Raw genomic sequence first — 26,713 nt, 5'->3', positions numbered from 1 at the left:
CCCGCGCAGGTCGGACACGGTGGTGGGGAACTGTTCTCCGAGTATATGCTGATGGTTACCTCTCTCCATCCGTTGTTCTTCAGCGCGGCCAGCTGGTCGAACAACGCGTCCACATGGCGGACTTGCAGACACACCATGTCCCAGAACCCGCGCAGGTCGGACACGGTGGTGGGGAACTGTTCTCCGAGTATATGCTGATGGTTACCTCTCTCCATCCGTTGTTCTTCAGCGCGGCCAGCTGGTCGAACAACGCGTCCACATGGCGGACTTGCAGACACACCATGTCCCAGAACCCGCGCAGGTCGGACACGGTGGTGGGGAACTGTTCTCCGAGTATATGCTGATGGTTACCTCTCTCCATCCGTTGTTCTTCAGCGCGGCCAGCTGGTCGAACAACGCGTCCACATGGCGGACTTGCAGACACACCATGTCCCAGAACCCGCGCAGGTCGGACACGGTGGTGGGGAACTGTTCTCCGAGTATATGCTGATGGTTACCTCTCTCCATCCGTTGTTCTTCAGCGCGGCCAGCTGGTCGAACAACGCGTCCACATGGCGGACTTGCAGACACACCATGTCCCAGAACCCGCGCAGGTCGGACACGGTGGTGGGGAACTGTTCTCCGAGTATATGCTGATGGTTACCTCTCTCCATCCGTTGTTCTTCAGCGCGGCCAGCTGGTCGAACAACGCGTCCACATGGCGGACTTGCAGACACACCATGTCCCAGAACCCGCGCAGGTCGGACACGGTGGTGGGGAACTGTTCTCCGAGTATATGCTGATGGTTACCTCTCTCCATCCGTTGTTCTTCAGCGCGGCCAGCTGGTCGAACAACGCGTCCACATGGCGGACTTGCAGACACACCATGTCCCAGAACCCGCGCAGGTCGGACACGGTGGTGGGGAACTGTTCTCCGAGTATATGCTGATGGTTACCTCTCTCCATCCGTTGTTCTTCAGCGCGGCCAGCTGGTCGAACAACGCGTCCACATGGCGGACTTGCAGACACACCATGTCCCAGAACCCGCGCAGGTCGGACACGGTGGTGGGGAACTGTTCTCCGAGTATATGCTGATGGTTACCTCTCTCCATCCGTTGTTCTTCAGCGCGGCCAGCTGGTCGAACAACGCGTCCACATGGCGGACTTGCAGACACACCATGTCCCAGAACCCGCGCAGGTCGGACACGGTGGTGGGGAACTGTTCTCCGAGTATATGCTGATGGTTACCTCTCTCCATCCGTTGTTCTTCAGCGCGGCCAGCTGGTCGAACAACGCGTCCACATGGCGGACTTGCAGACACACCATGTCCCAGAACCCGCGCAGGTCGGACACGGTGGTGGGGAACTGTTCTCCGAGTATATGCTGATGGTTACCTCTCTCCATCCGTTGTTCTTCAGCGCGGCCAGCTGGTCGAACAACGCGTCCACATGGCGGACTTGCAGACACACCATGTCCCAGAACCCGCGCAGGTCGGACACGGTGGTGGGGAACTGTTCTCCGAGTATATGCTGATGGTTACCTCTCTCCATCCGTTGTTCTTCAGCGCGGCCAGCTGGTCGAACAACGCGTCCACATGGCGGACTTGCAGACACACCATGTCCCAGAACCCGCGCAGGTCGGACACGGTGGTGGGGAACTGTTCTCCGAGTATATGCTGATGGTTACCTCTCTCCATCCGTTGTTCTTCAGCGCGGCCAGCTGGTCGAACAACGCGTCCACATGGCGGACTTGCAGACACACCATGTCCCAGAACCCGCGCAGGTCGGACACGGTGGTGGGGAACTGTTCTCCGAGTATATGCTGATGGTTACCTCTCTCCATCCGTTGTTCTTCAGCGCGGCCAGCTGGTCGAACAACGCGTCCACATGGCGGACTTGCAGACACACCATGTCCCAGAACCCGCGCAGGTCGGACACGGTGGTGGGGAACTGTTCTCCGAGTATATGCTGATGGTTACCTCTCTCCATCCGTTGTTCTTCAGCGCGGCCAGCTGGTCGAACAACGCGTCCACATGGCGGACTTGCAGACACACCATGTCCCAGAACCCGCGCAGGTCGGACACGGTGGTGGGGAACTGTTCTCCGAGTATATGCTGATGGTTACCTCTCTCCATCCGTTGTTCTTCAGCGCGGCCAGCTGGTCGAACAACGCGTCCACATGGCGGACTTGCAGACACACCATGTCCCAGAACCCGCGCAGGTCGGACACGGTGGTGGGGAACTGTTCTCCGAGTATATGCTGATGGTTACCTCTCTCCATCCGTTGTTCTTCAGCGCGGCCAGCTGGTCGAACAACGCGTCCACATGGCGGACTTGCAGACACACCATGTCCCAGAACCCGCGCAGGTCGGACACGGTGGTGGGGAACTGTTCTCCGAGTATATGCTGATGGTTACCTCTCTCCATCCGTTGTTCTTCAGCGCGGCCAGCTGGTCGAACAACGCGTCCACATGGCGGACTTGCAGACACACCATGTCCCAGAACCCGCGCAGGTCGGACACGGTGGTGGGGAACTGTTCTCCGAGTATATGCTGATGGTTACCTCTCTCCATCCGTTGTTCTTCAGCGCGGCCAGCTGGTCGAACAACGCGTCCACATGGCGGACTTGCAGACACACCATGTCCCAGAACCCGCGCAGGTCGGACACGGTGGTGGGGAACTGTTCTCCGAGTATATGCTGATGGTTACCTCTCTCCATCCGTTGTTCTTCAGCGCGGCCAGCTGGTCGAACAACGCGTCCACATGGCGGACTTGCAGACACACCATGTCCCAGAACCCGCGCAGGTCGGACACGGTGGTGGGGAACTGTTCTCCGAGTATATGCTGATGGTTACCTCTCTCCATCCGTTGTTCTTCAGCGCGGCCAGCTGGTCGAACAACGCGTCCACATGGCGGACTTGCAGACACACCATGTCCCAGAACCCGCGCAGGTCGGACACGGTGGTGGGGAACTGTTCTCCGAGTATATGCTGATGGTTACCTCTCTCCATCCGTTGTTCTTCAGCGCGGCCAGCTGGTCGAACAACGCGTCCACATGGCGGACTTGCAGACACACCATGTCCCAGAACCCGCGCAGGTCGGACACGGTGGTGGGGAACTGTTCTCCGAGTATATGCTGATGGTTACCTCTCTCCATCCGTTGTTCTTCAGCGCGGCCAGCTGGTCGAACAACGCGTCCACATGGCGGACTTGCAGACACACCATGTCCCAGAACCCGCGCAGGTCGGACACGGTGGTGGGGAACTGTTCTCCGAGTATATGCTGATGGTTACCTCTCTCCATCCGTTGTTCTTCAGCGCGGCCAGCTGGTCGAACAACGCGTCCACATGGCGGACTTGCAGACACACCATGTCCCAGAACCCGCGCAGGTCGGACACGGTGGTGGGGAACTGTTCTCCGAGTATATGCTGATGGTTACCTCTCTCCATCCGTTGTTCTTCAGCGCGGCCAGCTGGTCGAACAACGCGTCCACATGGCGGACTTGCAGACACACCATGTCCCAGAACCCGCGCAGGTCGGACACGGTGGTGGGGAACTGTTCTCCGAGTATATGCTGATGGTTACCTCTCTCCATCCGTTGTTCTTCAGCGCGGCCAGCTGGTCGAACAACGCGTCCACATGGCGGACTTGCAGACACACCATGTCCCAGAACCCGCGCAGGTCGGACACGGTGGTGGGGAACTGTTCTCCGAGTATATGCTGATGGTTACCTCTCTCCATCCGTTGTTCTTCAGCGCGGCCAGCTGGTCGAACAACGCGTCCACATGGCGGACTTGCAGACACACCATGTCCCAGAACCCGCGCAGGTCGGACACGGTGGTGGGGAACTGTTCTCCGAGTATATGCTGATGGTTACCTCTCTCCATCCGTTGTTCTTCAGCGCGGCCAGCTGGTCGAACAACGCGTCCACATGGCGGACTTGCAGACACACCATGTCCCAGAACCCGCGCAGGTCGGACACGGTGGTGGGGAACTGTTCTCCGAGTATATGCTGATGGTTACCTCTCTCCATCCGTTGTTCTTCAGCGCGGCCAGCTGGTCGAACAACGCGTCCACATGGCGGACTTGCAGACACACCATGTCCCAGAACCCGCGCAGGTCGGACACGGTGGTGGGGAACTGTTCTCCGAGTATATGCTGATGGTTACCTCTCTCCATCCGTTGTTCTTCAGCGCGGCCAGCTGGTCGAACAACGCGTCCACATGGCGGACTTGCAGACACACCATGTCCCAGAACCCGCGCAGGTCGGACACGGTGGTGGGGAACTGTTCTCCGAGTATATGCTGATGGTTACCTCTCTCCATCCGTTGTTCTTCAGCGCGGCCAGCTGGTCGAACAACGCGTCCACATGGCGGACTTGCAGACACACCATGTCCCAGAACCCGCGCAGGTCGGACACGGTGGTGGGGAACTGTTCGTCGCCGCGCGAGTTTATGTTGTTGTAGCAGAGGCCTGCTGGTCGAACAACGCGTCCACATGGCGGACTTGCAGACACACCATGTCCCAGAACCCGCGCAGGTCGGACACGGTGGTGGGGAACAAAATTATAAAACTACTAATCGGAATTGAAAACTAAATCCGATCTTACTTAGTAAATATTTCTATACACCATGACTCCGAAGGCCCCAAAAATATGTGACACGCTCGTCTCTACAAATAAGATCGTGTTTGATATTATTGCGGCCTTCGTTGTGTAACATATTATTGCAGGTGCAGGTTACAGCTAGGCTAAAATAAAATATAAAGGGGCCCACTGATTGCCAGTCCGCCAGACGATATCGGCCTGTCAGTTGTTCGGAGCTGTGACCTTTTGCGTTTAACTGACAGCCGATATCATCAGTAGTAATCAGTGGGCCCCTTAAGTGTTTACAGACAGACTTAGGACGGGAGTTGGTCGGTCAAAAGATAACCTTCCGAGATGGAGAATTGGGCGACCAGATGATACATCCAGCGAGTGTGGAGTCCCTCAAACAACAATACACATGAGACAGTGTTCTGTGCTCAACGATGTGCCCTGAGGAAGATCTCCACCCCAAGGGCTAGAAATGGCAAAGCATTGGCAGACAAAAATTTAGTTTTAAGTGTAAAGCCTGAGTGGACGCTCGCTCGGCGACGCGTGCAGCGTGGCTGTGGGCTCACGCGTGATGTGAGCAGCGTGCACTAAGGCCGCTCCTATACGTGCGCATTTGTTTAACATGCACACCGCACGCCCCGCCCCGCTGCACGCACAACAAGAGCGTCCACTCAGGCCTTACACTAAGAAGTTTGATCCGTCTACACGGAAAGAAGAAGTGTTCACCCTGGAATTGCTGCATCTTCTGCGTGGCCAGCAGGCGCGCCTTGCCGGAGGCCGAGCGGAGCAGCCCCAGCACCTCCTCGCTCACCTGGTCTTCCTGAAACATTCACAAGAGGTTTGAGTTAGAGCTAACTCATAGTAGTAGTAGTAGTAGTAACCACTTTATTGTACACAACACAGGTCATATACGGGCGAATCAACTTTTTGACCCACAGTTTTGTTTTGAGTGTCTCTTGAGCTACTCAAAATGTCTCTGGAGGTACCGCGAAGTCGGGCTTTTAATATACTTAAGTTTCTGCTTATTAGGTTTAACAGTTGGGGCCTTGAATGTTTTAACATACACCATAAACTGAAACATAGAAAAGCTATTGCCTATTTTATTAGAAGGCGAAATTTAAAGGGGCCCACTGATTAACAGTCCGCCGGACGATATCGGTCTGTCAGTTAGAACAAAAAGTTGACAGCTCCGAACAACTGACAGGCCGAACTACGAGTAATCAGTGGGCCCCTTAACAACGAAGTTTAAAACTTGCGGACAGATTTGTGTCGAGCAAAAAGTTGATACATCTGACCGTCTACCATGAGTTGCGTTCTCGCGCGCGCGTGTTTACGTGAAGTCGCGCAAGATGTATGGAGTCGCGCGAGAACGCAACTCATGCTAGCATATCTGGGGTCCTTTAACTACGTCCAACCAAAACAGAGAGGAAACAGCGAAATGTCATCTCGCTGGAATCTGGAGCTGGTCAGCTGGAGAAGTACCTCCACCTTACAGAAGACCACAACCATAATATAGATATGTTCCTAACGGTGAGTAAGGTTTCCAGTGCACAAAACTTGCGCGGTGACTAGAATTTTGACTGGACACTGCAAGTTGAACAAACACATGTTCCAAATAGGGAAAAAACAAGATGCGACATGCAGGTTCTGCCAGGAGTCAGAGGAGACTGCTATGCACATTCTCTGTTCCTGCGGACCACTAATGTCCAAAAGAAGTACCTGCCTAGGGCGACACATACTGGAACCCTATGAGGTACAGAGCATTACGGCCCAAAGAATCTGGAATTTCCTGGATTCAACGGGCATTAGTAGTGAACTTTAAAGGGCCGTCACAATAGATTACAGCTTGGTCGAAGTGGCATCCAAAGGCCCACAACACCCCCAATAATAATAATAATAAAGGTTTCCAGTGCTAGAACGGATGCACGGTGTGAGGTGTGAGGCTGTGCTGTGAGGGCTGTTTACCATAAGAAGTGGGAAATCAACCAATATACTGTACAAATACTGGCAGATTGTGACGCACTTTATGTAACATAAACATCATTTCCATTACTCACTTTCTAGCAATAAATGGTTTGTATTTATATAAGGAGTCTTTTCAAAAAGGCTTATGTCTCTGTGAACACCATTCTAAAATAAGCCCTTATGAAGACACTCCTCATATAATCTGATGGCATCAGACAATTCTCAAAGCCATAATGGAAAAGGACAGTAGAAGACTATCTGCGGGCCATGGTAAATAAAATACCTACAAGTATTCAACATTATAATAAAATTCAAACAGCCTAGGTCCACCTAAACCCCCCAGTCTGATACCTTGACCTTTGTAACAAAGCCTGCGGCTTATTTGCATATATTTTAACACTTAACACTTGGGTTACGTGACGCATCGTTTCCACACGCAATATGATTATTTTATTTGTAAATAAAAGCTAAACTTTATTTAGTCAGCCGAAACGCCTTTGAAGGCTATTTTTTAAGTAAGTTAAAGTGGTGTAATTGGGTTATTTCAGATTTTCTGGCCAACTTTTTGTATTCCAGTAGAAAAACTTGTATACCTAAGTAACAATCTCAGTTTAGACAAATAGATAGCCACCTTAATCATTACAATCATCATCATCTTCCTCGCGTTGTCCCGGCATTTTGCCACGGCTCATGGGAGCCTGGGGTCCGATTGGCAACTAATCCCAGGAATTGGCGTGGGCACTAGTTTTTACGAAAGCGACTGCCATTTGACCTTCCAACCCAGAGGGTAAACTAGGCCCTTTGGGATTAGTCCGGTTTCCTCACGTAGTTTTCCTTCACCGAAAAGCGACTGGTAAATGAGCGTTTTCCAAAAAAAGTGTACATTTCATGCATGTCTTCAAAATATTGACTTCTTGGGCTCATTTTACTCAGAATCATTGGTACATTCACGCCACATACATAAAAAAATGTGTCCAAAAAATTCCTTTCCAGATCGTCACATTCTTGTATGAAAATTTTTTTTATTTGTATGAACGTGACGCACTGGAAATTTTTTTTTCATACAAAATTTTGGGACACATTTTTTCATGTATGAGGCGTGGATGTACAAATGATTCTGAGTAAAATGAGCCCAAGAAGTCAATATTTTGAAGACATGAATGAAATGTACACTTTTTTTGGAAAACGCTCAAATATCAAATGATAATGTATCTAGGGCAGTGGTTCCTAACCTTTTCAGTCCGGTCACCCCTATGACTAACTAGGGAACCTGATTTTACCCCTCCTCCCAATGGTAATAAAAAATAAAACGTGTACGCTTGTTGTATTGTTATATTAGGTTAGCTTATTACCCCCGTAAAATACCAGTTTTACCTCCACGGGGGTAATTACCCCCAGGTTAGGAACCACTGATCTAGGGAATGAAAAAAACATAAATAGAAACGCTCCTAAACCATCCTAAACTACACTATACACTGCAATGGCCAAGGTGTTCACAATATCTGAACACGCACTCTAAACGCCCTGACAATAGACGCGTGTTCAGATACTTTTGAGAGCCTTAGCCGCTCCGATATATTTGATGGCGACTGTTGTACTTATGCGTAACAACGCTCCATATCAAATCGGAAAGCGAATCCAATGCACATTACACGCCACGCTCCAAGGTGACGCACTATAGTGCACGTATTGTTAAACAAGGAGATATGTCCTTGAGATGGCAATGTGGTAGTGTGTAGAGAAAGACAATGGCCAGTTCCTTCCTGATTACTAGGATATTTCATAAGGTTACGGACGAAGTTGCGAAGGTATGCTAAAGTTTGGTTTAATCCGTATGGGTATGCTAAATTTCGGTTCAATGTTAAATTTAGAAAAACCGGTCCAGTGCGATTCGGGCTCCGGAGTCGGGTTCCGTACATTACCCAATTTTTAATAACGTATTTTCATATGTGGAACGTCAATTAAATGTCTTTAAAAAAACCCGAAGGGGTTGGATCAAAACTAAGTAATTAAGTCCGACTCACGCTTGACTGCACATTTCTAATAGGTCTTCCTGTCATCTATAGGTAAAGAACTATTTTGTGCATTTTTTTTCAAAATTTTAGACCCAGTAGTTTTGGAGATAAAGGGGGGAAGGTCGGACAGACAGACGCACGAGTGATCGTATGACAGTACCTCCTTTTGAGGTTTGGAACCCTATAAAGCTAAATATTTATGCAAGCATAAAGCTCTAATCAAAGGGTTCAACAGCAAAATCGCTAAGGAGCTTCTGGGGCTCAAAAGGCACAAAACTTGCGCGGTGACTAGAATACTGACTGGACACTGTAAGTTGAACAAGCACATGTTTCAAATTGGCAAGAAACAAGATGCGACATGCAGGTTCTGCCAGGAGTCAGAGGAGACTGCAATGCACATTCTCTGTTCCTGTGGACCACTAATGTCAAAAAGAAGTACCTACTTAGGGCGGCATGTATTGCAACCCTATGAGGTACAGAACGTTACGGCCCAAAGCATCTGTAATTTTCTGGATGCAACGGGCATTAGTAATGAACTTTAAAGGGCCGTCACAATAGATCAATACTTGGTCGACGTGACACTCAAAGGCCCGATACCACCCCAATAATAATAAGCATAATAAGTGGAGGCCCTATTATCAAGAGATAAGCTTATGCAAGGCAATAGGCATTTTAAACACATCTCTTCTTTTGCTCTAAACAGTATTGATGTATTTAAATTGTAGATGTAGACAAACCTTAAAAGAGAACAGACTCACCTGTAAATTCTCCAACTCCTTCTCAGCAGTCACCGCCAAGGCGATCAGCCGCTCAGTCTCTCTCTTCTCCAGGCCCAAGAAGTAGTGGGCGTCCTCCACCACCTCCCCCCCATTCACACTCACTCCGTTACTCTCCTTCACTTCATTAACTAACTCACTGTCTACACTTATCACAGATACACCATTGGTTACAACTTTCACATCTTCAGTCTTCTCGGGCGTGGGAATGTCTGCCTTCGGGGATTCGGCCTTGAAATTCTTCTTCGGAGACGATATAGGCAGCTGGGCTCGGAACTCGGGCCTTAAATGCCTCAGGACAGGTAAGTTAGGCTCATCTCCGTTGGTACTAAAATCGCTTTCATCACTAGATCGCCTGTGTGAGTACGAGTGGGAACAATTCAGAGATTTCTCGGTGAGTATTCTAGATTCTTCATCTTCGCTTCTAGATTGACGTTTCTGATTGAAAAAGCCTTGAGCTAGCGCTCCTGGTCCGTACAATCTTTCGACTCTTTGCTGTATAAAGCTCTTCATGGGACTCGTTAAAGTCTCTCCATTCTCCTTCGTAATTTCCATCCTCTTAGAGACTCCGTTAGATGAGATGGTGTAAGATTCGGAATTCATAAAGCGGGATTCCTTTCCATTGCTGGTTTTTCTGAAGTTGGTTTCAGAGTAGCTGGACTTGAAGGTGGCATTGTCGACTTCGTCAGTTTTGTGAAGCATGGCAGTCGCGAAGGACTTGCTCTCTGTAGACATGAAAGTTCTGCTGGTTGTCGTCATGCTGGGACCTAGGAAGTCGTTCTTAAGCTGCTTGTTTTCGGCCGCCATGAACGCATGTGACGGTGACGTGGCGAGGTAAGGGTCCGTGTGCGCCTTGGCAGGCGCTTTCGCTGTCAAATCGGCGCGAGTATCATGAGGTCCGAAGGTGGGGACCAACAGCTTATTGGCGCTGACCGGGACCGGGACCAGGAGGGAGTTATTCTCGCTTTTGTACTGGTAAGTGTGGGTGATAGGTCGTATAGGTGAAGCTTCTCGACTCTTATTGATATCCTGTCTTAATTTAGAGTCATAAGTGGTTAAATTAGTATATCCGTTGACGGAGCACGCTAAATTCAAATAAGAGGGTTTTTTATGTGGTATTTCGTCTCGCTTCTTATGGTGTCCTCTTGAGCGATGGCTGCCCGAGTCGACGTGTACTTTAGGGGGTGGTTTGAGTAAGTTGTCAGATCTCTTGGGGGTGGGGGTGAGATCCTCGGGGGTGCGGGCGGGGGTGATGATGGGGGTGGGGCGGGGGCTGCTAAGGTGATGTGCGGAGGCCCGCTCCTGGATGCGGGAGGTGAAGTCCCGGACGCGGCTGGTTGTGGACGAAGGCGTCAGCAGATTCAGGCTACCGGATGTTGTATCTGGAACGACATAAAACATTGTTGTTAGCTGTATTGTATTTATTTTGTTTGACTGGTGTTTGTCAAGTTAAGAATAAAATATTATTCATTCTAATATGCCTATTTATGGTGTTGGATTATATTGTAGTGGTTAACAAAAATACAAATAAAATAAGTTAAACTGAAATTATTATTTCCTATTTATAGAACAATGACTCAGTCAATTCAGCAGTTCTATCTGTAGTTTCTAATATTTTAGTGTATAATTATGCTCCAAAAATATGTCAACACCGCTGATGCCACAAGCCCCTTAAGAGTATTCTTATACATAATATCATTATCTAAGCTCTTGTTAAACACAGATGAGTAATTAGCATATTGAAAACGACCTTAACCTGAATAGATAATGTATATGTTAATTCCTTTTCATAACTAGTTGCAGCTGAACTCATGCATGTTTCTAACACGCTGCATTTATAATGAAGTTGACTATTGTTTTAGTTGTGTAAGGTATTACACATTTGACGAAGCATTCTGTTCATTTAATAACACAAACTATTTTAAAAGAAAACGTGTTATTTCCTAATAAGAAATTAACAAAACCTGTGTGATTGACACTTGACTGTGTGTGTCCCAAGCAAATGATCCTTATTTTTGATGGTTAATCATTATGTTTTATAAATACAATGCAATTAAATAAGAAATTGACTCCATTGACCACCAAGGTGATTCCTTTTGACCAGGAACGACCTATTATGTATTAAGGGCCACCCCCCACTAGCGTCTCTCGAGGGTCGGCCTCTAGTCAACCTTATGGCTGCTGCTGGACACAACGCTATGGAAAAACACAACGCAATTTTCCATAGCGCTGAGTAGACGCCGACGCTCAAAAGACGATAGTGTGGGGCGACTCTTAAATGATTATAGACATGACATTGAATTTAATCAATGTAAGAAGATTCCTAAACTGTTGACCTTTTATAGAATCAAAACAAATCAATAACTGTTGCTCGGAACTTTGCATAACATTAACTATATTTTAATACATAATGTTTGAAATTTTGAATAATAAACCATGCATAAAAAACCAAAAAAACTCACAACATAAAAACATAGGAAAATAATCACACATAATTACATAAACACACACACACTATGTCAATTAGAAACGTTATAAATCTGAAGTGATATTGGACTACAACTATAGTCTGTTATCAGAATCTATGATAAGCTGTTATCAGTTAGTAGATCATTTATCAAAAGGTCAGTTTGTGACGATTTTAATTACATCACACAATGTTTGATTTTTTATCAGTTCTCGTTTTTATAAACATTATAAAATTACTTTGGTGGCCGAGTGGATTGGACGTTTGACTTTCAATCCGGAGGTTGCGGGATTAAATCCTTGCTCGCATGACTTGTAGTCGTATCAATGAGTTTTTCGGAACTTATATAGGTTCGGAACAGGGATGTTGCGAACATCCGCATCCGCATCCGTTTTCGTTTAATTTAATTTCTACTATTTTATATTGCACTATTATACTGCTAATATAAAACATTAGGCAAGTATTGAAGAGAGACTGTGACACACCTTTACAGTCTACAGTATGTCAAGGTTGACATATACATACATTAACAAAGTTCATAGCATCACACATTCATACATCAATGTTGATATTTATTTGACCTCATTGTCACAGTAGGTGGTTCTCAGGGAAGGGTAGTTTTTTTAGCTACTCAACTTCATCCCATTGTTTCTGGGGCAAATAACATTAATTATTTCAATTAAATTAATAATTAATTACTAGGGTGCTTGAAAATAGCTCAGTTGTTTAAGAGCAATTGGACCCGTGTTCCGAAAGGTCGCAAGTTCGAGTCTTGCCCGAATCAGTGATTTTTTCCTTTAATAGAAAATGATTATTGTGATCGAGTATAATATGATTTGACGTAGTACTAATGAACATTTCAGAATGATCTTACGCGGATTTTCTGTGTTTTTTTGACACTATTATACCATCTAAGGTCTATTTTTTTATTCGGTAGACTAAAATGACATTTCATAGTATGAACATCATGTGTCATTTCATACTATAAAATGTCATTTTAGTCTACCGAATAAAAAAATAGACTTTAGTACATTTCATAGTTTGCAAATCATTCACAAGAATAAGGTAGACGTATTTTTTTTACTTGGCATGATTAATCTGTCTCGTCGATTGAATATTAGTTAATAAATTTAAAAATCATCAAGGCTATAAAAGCAATCATTCACAAAAAGAATACATAATCTAGAAAATGATGTCATAGTCTCATAAGGATTTTATAACCTTTGGCAGCTACGTAAAAAACTTATTGATTTATTTATAATCGAGGACTGTAGATATCAAGCATTCCACTATATGCATGCATGTTGCTGTTTATTTATCAGATAATTAATCTATTAGCAGTATATCCTGCGTATGCAAGACTTATGCTCATTCATGTAATTAATAAAATACTTTTATTCAAAGGGTTTGCACAAAGGTACATAATAACGCTTAGGAAGTAATTGAAACAGAAAGTGGCTCAGCTAATCTTTGAGCAATAAGGCCTCAGGGCACGTCAGCCTTAACCTCTTGACTGCCGGAATGCGAATCCATGTTAGTAGGTATTGAACTCTAATTATTAATTAATTCAAATTCAATACCTACTGCGCGGATCCACGTTCCGGCATTCGAGACGTTAAGGACTTTATGCGACAGAGGCTGTTATTCTGTTATGGCAAAACAGCACATCTTATGACATACTTCATATCTAGATACACATTTTTGTCTTAACAAGGCAGTGCTATTGATACATTTAGCTAAAGGCAGTAGATTTACTATCATTAATGACAGACATAGACATAGACTCATTAACCAAGAAAATAATAATATAAAAAGAAAAATACATCTACAAATGTTTTATGTAACAGCTACTTCATATGAAAATGAAGTGTCATAGGGGCCATCATTTGATACGAGGTACAGCTGTGCTTACTGGCCAGTGGACACTTAGACTAACCATGTCAACTTATAGAGCCAATAGATTCCACAACTCTTCTCTTTCCGGACAGTATAATGGGGGCATCATAAATCCTAAGGTTCTAATTATTATTAAAACATGTAGGTATTTTTACTACCTTGACATTGAGCTATATATGAGATACTTAAAGTCTGATGGTTTGCTTCCTGCTGTATTATTTAATAAACATTTCCTCTTATAAGTATTTAACGAATAAAGTTATTTCAAAGGCAGTTTATGTAATACCTCAATATTCCATTTCTCTACAATTCTAGAATATATATGATAGCGAAGAAATAAGTAATAATAATAACGTAAGACGTATGATGAGTCAACGGAAGCCGAGATGAACATTTGATTACGAGAAAGACGTCTAATGCTAATGAAAATAAATTGTTAGTCACAAAGAATTTCACATATCATGCTGATGCGCCATCATTACTTAACTACATACACTTAAATGAGCAGAATTATGTTAAACATGAGCAACATGATTGATCAGATTTAAAATAAAAGAAAGAAAAAAGCAGGTAGACTAAGAGACCAACTTTTAAAGCCCATTTTTCTTGTCCTGCGCGAATGAAAACCTGTTATTAACCACTTACCAGTTTTTGTGAGATGTAAAACACAAGTTCATTACAAAATATTAATAATCAATCGAGTTTTTTTAATAAATCACGAACTTCCGAATTTCTACACAAAATTTATGACAGCACATCACGAAACGTCAAACTTTTGTCGTTTATCGTTTTTTTTCCAGTGGCCCGTTGTTCGCGGCCAGCGATACCGTTCCGTTTCACGGTCGGCGACTTGATCTCAATAATCTACGATTGGCATTTCAAATTACACATGTCTTTCAATATTTTTGTTATTACAGCACAGGCTCATTAAATTGTATGTTATTATGACGAATGCCTCGGCGCGTGTCCGCGAGTGGACTGACTGGCGACAATGACCGGTCCGTGCATTACTGCGAGTGCGTAGGCCGCGAGGCCGACATATCGTTTTGCTTTGCATGTTTGAGCCAGCCCATCGACACCCCATACTATGATAACTTAGGAACGTACTTGTTACCAACGTTGAGGCATAGTAAATAATCTTATCGAATTAAAATGACTGCTGTTGCATTTTGGTAACACATACCATACTTGCTTTTAAACATAGACGTATTATACCTACTTTTCTTTAGGTTGGTATGATCGGTAAAACGTCTACCGTCCGTCATTCTAAATTGTCGTGAAAGCGGTTATGTTACGTGTTTATTTTTGTGTTTAGACCAAATAACTTTAGCTTTTAGTTAAATGGGGGGCAAATCTTTAAGAAAATGTGAAGTTTGTGGGGTCAGGCGTGTAAGGAAACTTACTTCTGATATATTTTTAGCAAGATTTCCCCTTGATTCAAACAGGTCGGTAAACTGATGTTTTTGTGCGATATTTTCATTTTGAGTCGTTACCAGATACTAATTTAATTAGTTTGGAGTAGTTTTTATCGTTTACAATCCTTGATTAAAACGAAAACATTCTGTGAATAGATTCTTCTTGTAAAAAACTAGGTAACCTAAGACACGAATAGTGTGCGAACAACTTATCGATAATCCCTTTATTTCAGATATCGACTATGGGTAAAGGTAACAGGTAATGAGGATTTGGAATATTTACCTATACAAAGGCTAAATGAAACTCCATTATGATTATGATTATGATTAACCTCTGAATATCTACAAGTGAATGAGCCTGACAGCTTTTTCCCTTTGTGGGAAGTTGGAGTTCACAGCCTTCACAGGCAAGACTCAGTGTTTGCAGGAGTGCTCTAAAAGTAGATTGTAGCTTTAGTTAAGTTCATAAGCGTATTGTGTAATGAATCAAAGTCCTTTGTACAATCATTTACTTTTAATTTACTCCGACTAGTTACTTCTACGTACACTCTTAAACAATCTTAAGTTCACAAGCAGTAACCTTCGTGCTAAATTTAGTGTTACTCGTTCCAGCGCCGAGCGAGAATGAGCCTTCCACCCCATGGTACATTATATTTATACTCTTTTATCATTACAATCTGCGGGTAGGAGAGAAGGGTCATTTTCGCGACGACCGACAGATTAATTAACAAATATTCGGGTATACACAGATCATATTTTTAATCACTACCTACTGAATACCATTATTTTAACTCGAAATCTTACGAAATATCACAATTGTAATATGCCTACGTAAATATAAAACTATTTGTATCTTATCTTTATTATGTAAAATAAAATTATTTTTATATTTTGCATTTATTTTATTAATCCACCTGATTTTCAATATTTACTTTTACAGTAGTACAGTACAACAGCACGTATCGCACATTTATCGATATCGATAAACAGTAGGTACCGGAAGTGTCGAGCCCTAGCGTTGTTTTTTTTTGTGTTGGCAGTATTGACATGTATTTGGTGTGTTGGCACAATGTACGTTCTTAATTCGGTTTAAGGCTTGTTCGAGAGTGCCGACTCTTAAAACGTAGTGATTTAATACTCTTTGGTTTGAGCAGTCTTTTTGTTTGTAAATTGCATTTTGCAACGCATTGTATATTGTATGCTATACATGGCATAGATAATAAAGTTGTTATGTTTATCTCCATTTTATTCATCTTACGTAATTAAATACCTAATTGGGTATTTAAACGTGGATAAATGACTGTCGTCTTTGTCAATAGGGGTTTATAATTTGCCAAGCTAGAATAGAGTCAGAAAAAAAACAACGGGTTGCACTCCGGGAGTGCCGGCAGAAGTGAAAACTCAATGACTAGTGCAAAATGTCTGTATAATTGAGGTTAACGTCATCTAGCGTTAATCGTCGCATTACCTGAAACCCGTAAGCACATCACTGTTAGTACTCGAGTTATATTAATACCAGTTAGAGCGAAACTCACTAGATGGCATTTAAATCAATAAAGAAAAATTCAATGTCATTGTTCGATCAGGTCACGTGATCTGTCGCGAGTTTAACATTTTTTTCCCCACCTCAAAAAGTGCACAGCGCCGCTAAAGAAGTTTTCACTTCAAAAATATTGCAATAAAATTAAAATATATATTCCACTGATCTATGTCTGTAATCGATGCCTATGCATACTAAAAGTGTATTTCCTCTATCTTAAGGGGCCCACAAATTACCAGGGGCCCGTTTCTCAAAAGCTTGTAACTTGTATTTTTTTTTAATTTCAATTTATTTATTTCCTTTAAATACAAGCGGATGTCACTTTTTGACAGCTTTTAAGTTACAAGCTTTTGAGAAACGGGCCCCAGTTCGCCGGACAAAAGGTGACAGTTCCGAACAACTCCGGTGCTCGCTCAGTGGGTCCCTTTAGCAGCATTATATTAGTTTAAAATTGCATGTCGCTTGCTAAATAGTTAGCGAGCTGCAGATGCTAATATTTTGGGATGCTGATTCAGCCTCTTGGCCCACTTTAAGAGTAACAACAACCTACGCTTATGACAGTTATGACAGAGTGGTTAGAGTTGATTGCATTGTAAAATAATAGTTATTTTCGATACAAGTGCGAAAAAGAGGAAATTCGAAACGAGTGGCGATAAATTAAAACACGACCGAAGGGAGTGTTTTAAATCGACCCGAGTTGCGAATTACCTATTCGCACGTGTATCGAACAACGTTTTACAGTACATATGGCACTTTAAAGTTTCGACATACGCACGAAAAGTGCAATTTTACGCACTAGTGCGGAAAAGTAGCCCCATATGTACTGTAAAATACCTTCTAGGCTTCTATACCTACCATACAAAACGAATGGGATAAAAATAAAATGTTCATAGCCTGTAATAGAAACGGAACGTATTTAACTTTTAAATTAAGTTTTCGCTTTTCTTTTATATTTAACTACATTCTACACTATTAATTTCAAAGAGTAAAATAAGTATAATAGTACCAGCCACCACTCGGGATTGTTACGCCATTTAGGTTCCTAGCTAAATTGGTTGTTCCATACTTGCGCTACGGATGTCCTATTTAGCTAGAAGTGCTAGAACCCTAAATGGCGTAACAATCACGGAGTCTGACTGTACCTTAATTCTTATTAACGTGTAAAAATATTTGCATATGAAATAATGAGTGAAACTTAATGACGTAGCCATTCTAAGTACATACACAGTAGATGTCTTCAATAAAACACAAGAAAAAATAGAACAACTATAGCAAACAACACATAATTCAACATTCACAGAAATAAAAGGTAATAAAGAAAACACAGATTCAAATGAAAATGATAAGTTTACATTTATTAACGATAATATAAAATGACAAGAAAAAATACATATGATTAAATATGATATAGGTGCGAATAAGAGAGAATATCGACGAAACTGAAGATAGATAATTATGATAAAACATTGATGAGAAAACATGCTTGCACAACATTTAGCTAAAATTTACCTGAGAAGTCTGTGCTAGCGTCCACGTCCAGCGAGCAACTACCGATCGAGTCCACGGATTTGTCCATGACTTTAACAGTCAGTTCCTTAGCACAGGCTTTAAGCAAGTCAGATTCCTTCACCTCCACTTCATAAGCACCTATGCTGTCCAGATCATTATCAATAATCCTAACCTCATTAGACTTAGGAGAAACGGTCGAACTAGGCAGTTTTATGTCAGTTTCATCTGTGTTAATAGTTAGAATAGAATCAGGCTTTAAAGTGAGATCTCCAGTTAGATTTTTATCTAGAATAAGCGTGCTTTGACTGGTAAAGTTGCTGCGTATCGGCTCAATGTATTCTACGTCGTCATCGTCGACATATATGTGATTGGTATGTCCGCTGGGCCCTTGTACGTCGGTCGCGTCTTTAGGGACCGCGTCTATAACCGTTTGTTTGTTTAAACTCCTATAGAAATGGCTTTCTAATTTCTCCAACTGTCTTTTAGTATCTGATTGCTTTTTCCGAACTGAGTCGATGATTACAGGGAGATTGAGAAGGTCTGGTGTTTTCTCGCGATTTTTGGAGAGATCACGCCTGAAGAGCGGTGAGTCGTCGCTTTCCAACTCAAAACGTTTATATTTAGAGGAGCAGTAGTCATCCACGGATGACGTGTCAGATTTTTTATCAAAGAATGCGTCTAGGGAGAAAAACGATTTCCGCTTCTTCTTAGGTTGGTTATTAGTCTTATCAAAATTGGTATTCGCGAATGGATCGCCGGTTTTAAATTGCTGCACGCAAATATTACTAGTGTTCACAAGGGATTTAGGCCGAGTTTCCTTCGGCAGACTCAGCGGCACTCGATTGGTTTCTATCTTGCGAGAATCCAAGCTGAGAGTCTTCCGAAATCGCTCATTGAGATTTGCGAGCAGGAAATGTCGGCGTTCAGTCGATTTAGGAGTGATATTGTAGGAATTTTGTTTACTCGTACAAGGTTCGGTATCAGGAATGTGCTCGGTATATTTAAACTCGATATCGCTCTCTGAGTCTTTCCTCTCAGTGGTAAAGCTTTCCGAAGTTCGGTCGGGCCGATGGAAAGAGAAAGAGCCTCGGTTGGATGATCTCTTTCTATCACAGATACAATTTCCGACGCAGCTGAGTCTGAGACAGTTTTTGTCTTCGGGCTCTAAAGACACTTCATGTTTGTCTGGAATGTACCTATCTGGTCTTTGTTTGTGTGTCTGAAGGTCTTGCCTGATCTTCTCCAGTCTTTCGTCTCCATGGAGACCGCGGGTGTACTTTGACTTGGGTGGTCTGAAGAACCGGATGGAGCCAGTCGTGTGAGGTTCGGTGGATCGTCGACGAACGAACGGTGAATCTGATATTTTGTTCACGCCTAAGAGCAGGACGGGGGATTTCTTGTCCTCTTCATCTGGTAAGTCGCTGGAAGAAAAAATAATAGATTAGATATACTACAGTTAAGCAATTTAACCATGTAAGCATATAATCCCCATTACCATTATGTTTAAACATTTTTAATACAGTAAGCCTGAACAATGATTAAATTCTTCCTAATACCTATTTGTAATATTTTTATCGGATTATAAGTAAGTGCTATTTCTTAGCCCATAAAGCCCAATTTACAGTAATTATGAACTGTTAATTATGATTAAATAAAACATTTACTCTCTCTGCACTTAACTTTCTTTACTAAGATATAAATGGTTAAAAAACGAAAGTGTTTTACTGTGAGAATGATCGGTTCACATGTTTTCTATACAAGCTGTCTATTGTTCTTTTTGTTAAGTACATCTAGATAACAATACCTAGTTGAAAACTATGTGAAACGAAACGCATTAAAATACAATTTACTACGTATAAAGTAGTTTTTTACACCGCCCTCAAGTCCATAAAAAAGTAGTTTTTTTTTAATTCACAAACATTGCTGCCAACTTTAAAAATTAGATTAAGAAAAGCTTAAAAAATACAGACAAAGCATACATCACAAAAAAAAAACAAAAACATACTTACACACAAAATTGTTAAAGTATAATTAAAACACACATGACTACAAAACGTTAATCTAGCTATTTGAATGCTTATTCATTGCGTAATAATCTAATAATCTTAGATAATATGCTGGAAACCCGAACAAAATTGCCATTTTAGTTTTTTGAGTAAATAAGCCTTTGATTACAACAGAAATTAAGGAAATCTATGAACAGTTGAACACAGAAAATTGCTAATAATTTCTATAATCTTACATATACTCTTACTATTTATCAAATAAATGTGTCACTTGTTTTTGAACGTACCCCTGGGACTGGGACTCCTGTAGGCCTAGCACATGATTGGCGTAACAGTATCTCGCGGCGAGATAGACTAACCGCCCCTTTCTATATTAATAAAAGAAGGACGGGTAGTCTATCTCGCCACGAGATACTGTCGCGCCAATCATGTGCTAGCCCGGCTGCGAGCCTACGATGACAATCATTCGCAGACAAACGGAACGAAACGCTATCTGCATAGCGTTTCGTTTCGTTTTCTGCAAATGATTGTCATCTCGGTTAGGCCTCCTAATAGTGTCGTGAGTTTTTAAACAAATGAAGCTGCCTGCAAATAAATCAGACACGTCCACTGATTGTAATTGAAATGTCCGAACTACATACAATGTACCAATTAATAAAACGAAGCAATGCCCCGTACGGGGTCAAGTGCCCAATTTGGGGTGCAATTATAAAACCAGTTTATATTTTATGGAGCACTTTGGATTAGACCAATTTGGTCAGACGGGTATGCTGCGAAAATATTTTTTTACTTGGGTTTTGGTCCCCAAAGCTCAGTTGATTTGCGTTTGAACTTAAGCGATATTCAAAATTAATTTATGTACCTACATATTTCTACTTAGTACTAAGTTTTCTGCATAATACAAGTATAGAGTCTGTTCGGAAAGAGAAGAATCGTGGAAAGTATTGGGCCCCATACACTCCACGACTCTTCTCATTCCGCACAGACTCTACTTGAGAAATGTCGCATGGAATCATTGGAATGGACTTTGAATAGTAGTAGCGGAGCTAGTCATGTGTTATTAATTTCTGCGCATTTCGTATGTTACGTGAGTTTTGGTTCTTACGGGTAAGTAATAGAACGTATACAAACCTATAATATATTGCTCAGAATATATAAATTCAATTAGTATAATTTTGAATGGCATAACGTGCAATAAGTATAACGTGCGATACGTATAACAATGAATTCTATAATTTTATTATGTATAATGAACTTTACATATAATATCGTTTATGATAAGTATAAAAAGGTATAACGTTGAAATAATATACAAAACAAATTTCAGATTGAAGTTTCTTTTTCTTTGGGGGGGGTTACAGTTCTAACCTAACCCACTTTTCTGGTAGCAGTTTCTTCTTATTTCTACCATGGGTCTCACCGCACTGTTTAAAAAAAAAATTTCCTTCACAACTAAACTAGACGGAGCCCCGCTTCGCGGGGCTCCTATTTCTGGGCTCTTTGCCCTTCGGGCATCTGAAGCTACCTAACGAACCTAACCTACCTATTGATTTAGTGTGACCTCCGTGAAAACCTCGGGGAAAAAGCGTAGGTAGGTACTGAATAAAACTCATTTATTGCACAATAAGTGTTATAAAATGAATATAAAACTAGAATTAAGTACAACTAATACTAAAGCTAAAAAATTAAAAATACCTATCAAAATTTTGCGCCTTTGGTAAGGTGCCCATCACGCAGGCAACGTTCCCGCGCTGGATTGCTATGGCCAATCTTTGCGCGAGAAAGCTGCCTGCGCGAGGGTCACCTGTGGCCTGTAGGTACTTATATGAGATGGTATTTTATTTTAATTTTTATGCGTAATGAAAGTTACATTAAATGTTATTCGTTTATTTGTATGTTATACCAAACAGCGATATGTATATTGTATGTTATATTATTTTTATGTTATACTAATTGAAAATATAGATTTAGTGCATTATACATAAGATTAGTATACGTTTTGAACGTTTGTAAACTGAAATTATACCAAAAGTGCGTATTCATTATGATACGCACCCGGTTCTTACAGGCACATGCGTGTTACAATTCTATACTAGCTTTAAGACACACATCCATTCTTAACACCGATCTGTCGTGTTCATCTTGCATAATAGGAAGTTTTGCGCAATCTATGATCAATCGATTCCTGCTCCATAATCGATTGTGCGGCGGGCCGTTAAATTCGCCTTGCTTTCTACCGGTTAATTTGATTAGGTCATATCTTTTGCTTTTTTATTATGGGCTTGTAACATGACGTGATTTACTGTGAAATACTATCGAGTAGATCAGTGGCCGTTGAACGGTGGTCCGCGGATCCATAGCGCTAAAAGTTTAAGGGCCACCACACACTAGCATCCCTATGGCAATTCTATAGGTAATTCTCATTCTGACAAAATCAAATGGATTTTATTTCGACGGACTAGAGTTCATATTAATTTACAACACCCAATTCCAAATGATGGTGACAGGAACAAAAACAGATGAGATCAACGATTCTCATGTACTAGTAAAATAGACTTTATGCAAATCATTTAAAGTTGATAATCGAATGACTTTATACGCAACATTTGGGATCAACGAATATCACGTTCTAGTAAAATAGACTTTATGCGAATAATTTAAGGTTCATAGTCGAATGACGGGATAAGTAACAGTAAGCCAATGAAGCGATTAGTCGGGTGACGATAGGAGTAGGGATGTGAGTGATTTATGGGACGTCATCGATAGTCGATGTCTGTTGTATCGATATCGATTTTTTTAAAGTAATGTTTTCATACAAATTTCTTTGTAGACATTGGTTTTAAAGAATATAATTTTTGTGTTAACAATATCGGATTTCAAATGGTATGGTAGACGGACCATAAGATTATCTTAGGCATAACTAACTACAACATAATTATATAAGCACGTAATTTGGTGCCTTAACTAACGCGTAATAACGTATAACTACGGAACCCTAAAAAGGTACATACGTATAAAAAGGTATACCTAACATAGGTAAGATTATCGTTTTTCCCCTAAAAATTAACAACAAAAAACCTTTAGGCAACTCATCCTAAATTTTATATTAAAGGAAAAACTCATCCTAACCAATCACAAACCGTTTACTGTCAGTTGTCAATTCTTATTACCATCCTAGGACGCTGTTTACAAATACAAATAACTTTAATTTTTTTTAATGTGTTACAAAAGCTGGTATTATAACATGAAGTTACAGAATGAAATCTTATTATTTTTATAATATTTTTTACTCCCACCTATAGGAATACCCAGCTAAGGCGTACATAGTAATAATTCACAACTTCCGCTGCCCGTCCTTAGGTCCTTACGTATCTTCTGTCTATAACACTTCAAAGAGTTTAAGGTCATACATCTATCGATATACATACACATCACTACAACAATACCCCGTTGCCCAGACAAATGGCCCCATCGCACGCGATCACACACTATGCTATTATTACAGACATATGTACTTAGCATATCGTATTATTACAGCTACTGACCATAGATGAGCCTTATGTCTTCGCAATAAGGTTTACGGATAACAATAGATGATGGCGCAATGGTTTGGCAACGCGATGGACCGTATTGCCATTTAAAGGTGCGATCACACCGTCCACACCGCTGACGGTACGGAATCGCAGTGACGCACCGTAAGCGTACCGTTTTTATCGCTTGCGGAATGGCAGTGACGCGTCCTAAATGCCGTAAATTTTATGGCTCCTCTACACGATGGGCCAACGCCGGCCACTCCAAGGGACGCATTTATGCGTTAGAGGGAACAAGTGATATTGCTATCTCATTCTACCGCATGGCTGCGTCCCTTGGATTGGCCGGCGTTGGCCCATCGTGTAGAGGAGCCATTAGGCCCTTCTCTCACGAGACTATTCAAAAGCTACGCGACTGAGATGCAAACCATGATCGCCTACTGGTATGCTACTCGTTTCCGCACACGGTGCTACGCAAATGAGACTATTTTGTATCATTTGCTGAACAACATTCGAACGACAATGTCTAGTGACTCCAGCGATGAAGACAATCTTCTTCTCTATTCTCAATTCTTTATTCGCCCAATTATTGTGTATACATTTAATTGAAATAAAAATATAATTCCTGACCTGTCAAATTGATTTTCTTTCCAATCTCAACGCCTTTTCTGTCACATCTTTTCTCACATAATCAGGCAGCTTATAATTATATAAACATGGTTATTTTCCACCTCTTGAACGAAATTTATATTAAAAACTTGTTCCGCCGCCATCTTGAGTATACAACGCGTATACGACTCGAGTCGCGTGCGACCAGCAAGACAGTAGCGTGCGACTGATATCAAACGCGTCGTCGACGCGTCTCGTCGTGTGCGAAACGTAGGAAATAAATATGGCGGGTACTCAAAAGTGACGCGTAGGATACGTGTACGAAACACAAATCGCTTGAGAGTAGCCTCGTGAGAGAAGGGCCTTATCCTACACAACTTTGGGAACAAATCAAATTATTTTATTAAATATTTTGATTTGTGTTTTTTTAACTACTATATATAAATTATAAACTGAAATAGATGCCATATATTAAAGAAAAAGTGACGAAGCCCTCCAGTGGTGAAGGCCAGATTTAGTGGAAAGAAAGACGCCGGTTCGAATCCAGCCTTCACCACTGGAGGGCTTCGTCACTTTTTCTCTAATATATGGCAACTATTTCAGTTTATGATTTTACCCTAGTAAAATGGTAAAGTTTACGGCACGTCACCGTCAGCGTATTTTGAGCAGCGGTGTGGACGGCACGCAAAAAAACGGTACGTTTACGATGCGTCACTGCGATTCCGTACAGTCACCGTTTTTGAAGCAGCAGTGTCCTCGCACCTTAACACGATAATTGCTTTCTGAACATTTGAGCGTTGTCTGGGCGAGTAGGGCGTCAATGATGATATTGTTGAGTGACAAAGCATTTGGGGTCAGACTTTCGCATTTGAGATCGTCTGTAACAGGGATGTTGCGGATGCCAATTTTTTGACATCCGCGGATGTCAAGATAGGTACATAAAAAACGTCAAATATTACATTTTAGTAATTTTTATTTCAAAAAACCGGCCAAGTGCGAGTCGGACTCGCGTTCCAATGGTTCCGTACAAAGTCCCACTCACGCTTGACTGCTCATTTCTAATAGGTTTTTTGGCTAATGACTAAATTACCTAGCAGTCTAGCACTTACGCCGATGCTAAGACGTTCCTGTACCGACCTGTTCCACATCCGCATCCGCATTAAACTCCGCATCGATTTTATGCGGATGCGGATGTTGAAAATAATGCGAAAGTTCCGCGGTTGCGGATGCGGATGCGGATATTCGCAACATCCCTGGTCTGTAATGTTCTATAATGTTATTGTTAATTGTTACTGCTTTTTTACTGCTGTCAGTGACTTTTTTGTCTTGTTTATAATTTATGAAGACCAATATCTATAAGACAATTAGTTTAGACGTTTCTGAATGATTTAATTGGTATAAAAATTGTACTATCGATAGCCGTAATCGTTATGATCTACTCCCTAGTCTCTCCTATGCAGTGGCCCTAGTGACAGTTCTAGTTTCGAATACCGGTAAGGGCAAAAACAAATATTTTTTAATTTTAATTTTTCTATACTGGGTCAACCAAATTTTGTCAGTAAATAGGAACAAAAGAAACTATACTCATCCTTTTCTTTTGGGTGCTAGTACTAGTGTAAGACAAAGATAGTATGATTCTCTCTGTCTATGTTTGAAATCAAACAGACCTTTGACACACTATACTTATCCGTAAATAAAATAAAATCTATGATCTATGGTTAGGTTAGCTTAACGTACCTATTAAGGTCTTCGTTTAGTTTCTATGTTATGTGTACTTTAACATATTATTTTCCTTCGTAGGTGGTTAGCGAGTAGTGCGACCCTGATTATATGAAGAACTGACTTAGAGCATGCAGTCCAGTTAAACACTTTCTAATCCATTAGGGCCGCCAGGGCTGACTGTTATTGTCACTTGGAATACCGGTTCAGGCGGAGTATGTCACTTTCTTAGGACGTCACATTCTGAGTTCGTCACTTTCTAACTTTGTCACTTTCTGAGATCGTCACATTCTGAGTTCGTCACTTTCTGACTTTGTCACTTTCTGAGATCGTCACATTCTGAGTACGACACTTTCTGAGGACGTCACTTTCTGAGTATGTCACTTTATGAGAACGCCACTTTCTGAGGACGTCACTTTCTGAGTTCGTCACTTTCTGAGTTCGTCACTTTTTTAGCATAGGTACGATTTAACAGTATAATATACCTGCACGAAAGATGTATACTGCCAGCAACCAGATTAGCTGTTCGACATACGGTCGCTTTTATATCCTACATACCAATACCAATCTCTGTTTGCCTTACGCCTGACTGGTAGAGAATTCCATTTGGCAAAACGTCCTATGTGTCGTGCAATAAAGTGAAAATAGAGAAATAAATAATAATAAAAAACAATGTAATTATGTTTCAATCAGA

General features: G+C 42.1%; 1 protein-coding gene across 2 annotated transcripts in view; it reads right to left on the bottom strand.

Annotated features, from left to right (window-relative positions):
• LOC134659171 (uncharacterized) overlaps positions 1–26,713 on the bottom strand; it is an 83,635-nt gene that overhangs the window by 10,124 nt on the left and 46,798 nt on the right. Inside the window, exons 2-5 of one of the 2 annotated variants that reach the window (XM_063514803.1) lie at positions 18,156–19,576; positions 9,311–10,710; positions 5,299–5,392; positions 4,294–4,451 (exon numbers count right to left, since the gene is read on the bottom strand). In XM_063514803.1, the coding sequence (XP_063370873.1) occupies positions 4,294–4,451; positions 5,299–5,392; positions 9,311–10,710; positions 18,156–19,576 (3,073 nt within the window). Of the gene's footprint in view, positions 1–4,293; positions 4,452–5,298; positions 5,393–9,310; positions 10,711–14,336; positions 14,736–18,155; positions 19,577–26,713 lie in introns of those variants that run through there. The other variant, XR_010097782.1, reaches the window with a different exon arrangement.

Source organism: Cydia amplana, chromosome 24 (genome assembly GCF_948474715.1).
Source record: "Cydia amplana chromosome 24, ilCydAmpl1.1, whole genome shotgun sequence".
Lineage (NCBI taxonomy): Eukaryota > Metazoa > Arthropoda > Insecta > Lepidoptera > Tortricidae > Cydia > Cydia amplana.
Note: the sequence above shows the minus strand (reverse complement) of the source record. Positions and strands in the feature narration are given on the sequence as shown.